A 6,000-nucleotide genomic window follows, 5' to 3' on the forward strand; every position below is an offset into this window, starting at 1 on the left:
TGGCCACTGAATGGAATTTGTGACTCAGTAGGAGGGGGTGGGTAGGCAGAGTTGGTGGGGGTGGGGTGGGGGAAAGGGCCAGTGTCTCCAGGGAAGGGCAGGAATGTAGTCCTCAGAAACCATTGGCACACAGGAGTTCTGGCCACTTGTCCCCATGCAAGCAAAAATTTTCAAGGTCAAAGAGGATGGCCATTGTGTCCAATTGTCAAGGACATGTTGAGGCTGGGCCTCATGCCCAGAGAAGTCAGGCATTCAGGATGTATGGTGTCAGACTGCCCTAATTTAAAAAGATTTTGTAAAAGGCAGCCCAAGGGCATTTGGGATCTGGCTTCGAATTGCAGGTGCCCATTTCACAAGTCTATGCCAGGACCTGAAGTCTAATGCAATGCGTCCACTGTGGAAGGCTTTAGGTCAAGAAGAAGTTTTATGGGATATTCCCTTGAACAGAACATCTTATGAAGAAGGGATTCCCAAGTGACAAAGACTGGTCTTTGTCCTGGTATTGGGTTGAGGGCCTAGCATGTCTGTGTCTTTGGCAGGATACCCCAAAAGAGGAAAAGGACCTGGACCTCTGAGGCAATGACTGGGAAAGCACAATTTACCCAGTCAAAAGCCAATCTTAGCCTGGTGTGGGGGAGATAGTGTATTCCCACAAGTGGCCCAGGCCAGTGGGGCATCATCAATCCCTGGTGGAACCTCCAGATGAAAAGTTTCTGCACAGGGCTGGCAAGATGGCTCAGCAGTTAAGAGCACTGACTGCTGCTCTTCCAGAGGTCCTGAGTTCAATTCCCAGCAACCACATGGTGGCTCACAGCCATCTGTAATGAGATCTGGTGCCCCCTTCTGGTGTGCAGGTGTACATGGAAGGAATGTTGTATACTTAATAAATAAATAAATCTTTAAAAAAAAAAGTTTCTGCACCCCGATAAGCCTCTCTGCCGATACAGCAATCCAAATCAGACCAAATCAAACCTGTACCACGATTAATAAAGACTCAGATTCAACTTGAAGTTCAGAAAAGCAAAACAGCCAGCCACTGGTTCTTTTTTCCTTTTTTTTTTTTGCCAATAAGACTTTATTGTTCAAGACACTACACACTTTGGTTGCAAGACACTTAAAAAAATCTAACTGGGGGTGCTTGGAGATGGGATGGGTTCAATTTCCAGCACCCACTCTTTTTTCCTTTTTTAAATTGATGTATTGAGCTCTACGTTTTTCTCTGCTCCCCTCCTTTCCTCTCCCATGGTCTCCATGCTCCCAATTTCCTCAGGAGATCTTGTCTTTTTCTACTTCCCATGTAGATTAGATCCACGTATGTCTCTCTTAGGCTCCTCATTGTTGTCCAGGTTCTCTGGGCTTGTAGTTTGTACAGCCACTGCTTCTTACCTCGACCTCAGTCTGAAACAGCAATCTTGCCTCCAGCAATCTCAGAATGAGCCTGTGTCTGAGAGCTTTCTCCTCTCATTTTATAATCCTCTCTAGGACTGGGATTAAATATTAAAGGCATGCACCACCCAGTTTCTATGGCAACTAGTGTGTCTACAGGGATTAAAGGTGTTTGTTACCACTGCCTGGTCTGTAAGGCTTTAGTCTCTGATCTTTAAGCAAGCTTTATTTATTAAAATAAAAATGAAATACCACTACACAAACCAAATTAGAAAAAGCCTAGGTTTAATACATAAAAAACACTCTGGGATGATTTTCCAGGACCCCAGAGAGGAGATGGAAAAGAGAGACTGGAAAACCACATGTCTGTTTTCTGGGGGCAGTTTAAGTACCATGTGGGAGTGGTCTTGAGCATCTCTAGGGGAGGGATCATCATTTGATAGGCTTTCTGAGATGTAGCAGGGTTTGGAGAGAGATGGGGAGGGATCATGGGGTGGAGCTTCCACTAGAACATTGCAGACTCTTTGGGTGTATACATGCCTGGGGCTGGGGTGAAGCTTCCTTCCGCCAGGATATCCCAGACTTTTGGGATATATGGATTGTTAGGAACCAGGCATTATGCTGGCCTGCCCCGTGTCAGCTGACAGGATGCATCCACCAACATTCAGGCAAATACTTAGCCCAGAGTTCCTGCGAGTTTCTTCCTGCTGTGTACATCTGGCCTCTGGCCTCTGGCTTCTAGCCACTTCCCTCGTGCTATGGCCCCGAAACGGCAATCTGCGCTCCTGCCTCAGTCCAAGAAACCGAAATCGGCTCCTTCCCCGAAACTGGAGGACAAGTCGGCCTCTCCTGCCCTGCCAAAGGGAGAAAAAGAACAGCAAGAAGCAATTGAACATATTGATGAAGTACAAAATGAAATAGACAGACTTAATGAACAAGCAAGTGAGGAAATACTAAAAGTAGAACAAAAATATAACAAACTCCGCCAACCGTTTTTTCAGAAGAGGTCAGAATTGATCGCTAAAATCCCAAATTTTTGGGTAACCACATTTGTCAACCATCCACAAGTGTCTGCACTGCTTGGGGAGGAAGACGAAGAGGCTCTGCATTATTTAACCAGAGTTGAAGTAACAGAATTTGAAGACATTAAATCAGGTTACAGAATAGATTTTTATTTTGATGAAAATCCCTACTTCGAAAATAAAGTTCTCTCCAAAGAATTTCATCTGAATGAGAGTGGTGACCCATCCTCAAAGTCCACTGAAATCAAATGGAAATCTGGAAAGGATTTGACAAAACGCTCGAGTCAAACACAGAATAAGGCCAGCAGGAAGAGACAACACGAAGAGCCAGAGAGCTTCTTTACCTGGTTTACTGACCACTCTGATGGAGGAGCAGATGAGCTAGGAGAGGTCATCAAAGGCGACATTTGGCCAAACCCCTTGCAGTACTATTTGGTTCCTGATATGGACGATGAAGAGGGAGAAGCAGAAGATGATGACGATGATGATGAAGAAGAAGAAGGCTTGGAAGATATTGATGAAGAAGGAGATGAAGGTGAAGAAGATGATGATGAAGATGATGATGAAGGGGAAGAAGGAGAGGAGGATGAAGGCGAGGATGACTAGCACAGAAGACTGATGGATTCCGACCCTCTCTTTTATTTTCTTTTTTTAAAATTTTCTCCAGTCCCTGGGAGGAAGTTGCATTCATTTCCCTCCCGTCCCCAATCCCTCTTGTGCTCAGTCGCCCTGTTTTTGAGGTCTTGCTTCTCAACACCATGGTTCTCAATTTATTTTGGGGGAAATGTCTTGAGCAAAATACAATGGGAAAAGAATCTCTACTACTCTGTTCTACATTCATTTTTATCTTTTCTTGTCTTGAACTGTGGATTCAACACCACCACCACCGTGCTCTGTGGGAAAAAAGAAAAGCCCTCCAGCCCCTTTGGCTCTCTTTGCTGGAGGCTGGGGGGTGCTAGGCCCCTGTGTAGTAGTGCATAGAATTCTAGCTTTTTTCCTTTCTCTGTATATTGGGCTCAGAGATTACACTGTGTCTATGTGAATACAGACAGCATTTACCAACATGTATCTGTCTACTTTCTCTTGTTTAATAAAAAGAAAAAAAAAGAAAAAAAGGGGGGGTATAGAAGGTCAGCAAGGGTGGGTTTGAGGTGTCGGGGGGTGGGTAAGTGGGCATTGTGACAACATGGCTTCTCCTTTGGCATGTTCAATTGTGATGTTTAACAGACATCCTTGCAGTTTAAGATGACACTTTTAAAATAAAATTCTCTCCTAATGATGACTCGAGCCCTACCACTCAATGGGAGAATCAGCAGAACCTGTAGGGGTTTATTTGGAGTTCACATTCTCTGTTGTAACTTTATTTTTAATTTTTTTATTTTTAGTTTTTTGGTTTTCACTGGAAGGAAAAGATGCTCATTTTAAATGTTGAAGTGTACAAGTTGCTTTGTTACAATAAAACCAATGTGTACACACACACAAAAAAAAATACTTAGCCCAGGGGCCCTATGACTGTACATCATGCACTGTGGCTAGGTCGTGGTTTGTGTGATGTGTGAGGCTCTGTAGGCATGTACAAAGGGTTCCTTACAAGCAAGTTCTGCCTGCCCCAGCTCTCTTACTCACCACTCCTCTCTCCCAGGTGACTGTCAGGAACCCCCTCTCACCTGCCTATCAACAACCTCTCAGGTGGATTTGTTGTATACTGTGGTTCAGTCTCTCCCTGCCAGCACAAAGCAACATGGATACCACGAGCTGGGGTGAAGCTTTCACTAGGACAGTTTCTCTTCTCCCCCAAGACCTCCTGGGAGTGCTTTGCTCAGATTAAACCTGGACTGATTAGTTTGGCCTGATCCGATTTATTGAATCAGCAAAGAAACTTAATAATTGGTACAGAAACCTTTCATGAATCTCAGGATCAACATCAGTTAGCCTCAAATTCATAATCTTGCCTCAGCATCCCAAGAGTTAGGTTAACAGTGTTTATTCTACAATTGTGGGGTTTGGATTAGTACCCACATAGCAAGCCCAGCATCCCTGAAAATGCCTGTAAATTCAGCCCCAAGGGCACAGAAACAAGATGATTGCTTGGCTCTTCAATTGTTTCAGCTTAGCTGAGAAAACACAAGCCCAAGGTTCAAGGAGAGATCTTGCCTCAAAGGAACAGGTGGAGTGTGATAGATGAGGCTATCAGGCACAGACACACCCACAGCACAAACATTCACACAGACACAGATATACACATTCATAGAGACACAAGCACAAACACTCACACCAATACAGATACCGCCCCACAGCACAAACACTCACAATGATCATATACCCCCACATACACATATACCCCCACATACACAAGCACAAACACATTGACACAGATGCACATACCCACACAGACACAACCACAAACACAGCAACACAGACACCCACACACAGCACAAACACTCACACTGGTGCATATACTCCCACATACACACAAGCACACTCACATTGACACAGATGCACACACCCACACACAGCACATACACACAGATACAGATGCACACACCCACACATAGCACAAACACACTGACACAGATGCACACACCCACACACAGCACAAACACGCTGACACAGATGCACACACCCACATGCAAGCACAAACAAACACACTGACACAGATGCACACACCCACACACAGCAACACACACTGACACAGATACACAGACAAATAAAGTAAACCTCTTTAAAGAAGGTAAAAAGGGATAAAATACCACAACAAAAATTGAGACTTCTTAATCATTTGCTGGCCCAGTTGATCGATGTAGATCACGAATGTGGTAAGTTCCAGGAGTAAGGTAAAACTGTGGACGTTATTTGTGATGTTTGCTCTTGTGTCCCAGAGGTTATTAAGGTCAGGCTGGACTTTCAGACCCTGTTTATCATTATTTTCTAGGCTCTAGATGTTCTACACAGATATTTATTGAATGGTCAAGTTGGCAAGTTTTATAGCAGGTATTATCAAAGGGTAATTAGTACAACAATTTAGTTGAGCCATGTAAATTAGTTTTCTTTTCAATTCTAGAATTTGTAGCAAGTGTTCTGTTGGTCCAAGTAGAAGGAGATTCTTTTTAGAAAGGACAGAAATGGAGATTATTCCAGGGAAGCATTCTACTACTGAGCTACATCTTCAGTCCCAGTTAGGCATTTTTTTTTAAAAATGCAATTTTATCTTTATATGCATTGGTGCTTTGCCTGCATGTATGGAGGGTGTCAGATCACTTAGAACTGGAGTTACAGACAGTTGTGAGCTGCCATGTTGTGCTGAAAATTGAACTTGGGACTTCTGGGAGATCAGTCAGTGCTCTTAACTGTTGAGCCATCTCTCCAGACCCCAGTTTGGCATTTTAAATCAACTTTCCTTTGTAAAGTGGGGAGACAAAATAATAGGAAAATAAAGGACAAGTTATTTCAGACTCCTTCTTTTATGGTAGTATTAGAACCAGGAACATTTACTGCCATGCTAATGGAGCTCCTCATCCTCACTCCCAGGAAGATCAGGTAAACAGCTTCATCTCAGCAAGGGGTGGGTCCTTTAGCACAAGTGGCTCCATTT

At 43.8% G+C, this 6,000-nt stretch overlaps 1 protein-coding gene across 1 annotated transcript; it reads left to right on the forward strand.

Moving 5' to 3' along the window:
• The first annotated feature begins 2,129 nt into the window (after positions 1-2,129).
• LOC119813122 (protein SET-like) lies at positions 2,130-3,034 on the forward strand. Its single transcript, XM_038328254.1, has one exon. The coding sequence runs from the start codon at positions 2,145-2,147 to the stop codon at positions 3,012-3,014; it is 870 nt and encodes a 289-aa protein (XP_038184182.1). The 5' UTR covers positions 2,130-2,144; the 3' UTR covers positions 3,015-3,034.
• Positions 3,035-6,000: the final 2,966 nt, after the last annotated feature.

The sequence above is a fragment of the Arvicola amphibius genome, chromosome 4 (assembly GCF_903992535.2).
Source record: "Arvicola amphibius chromosome 4, mArvAmp1.2, whole genome shotgun sequence".
Lineage (NCBI taxonomy): Eukaryota > Metazoa > Chordata > Mammalia > Rodentia > Cricetidae > Arvicola > Arvicola amphibius.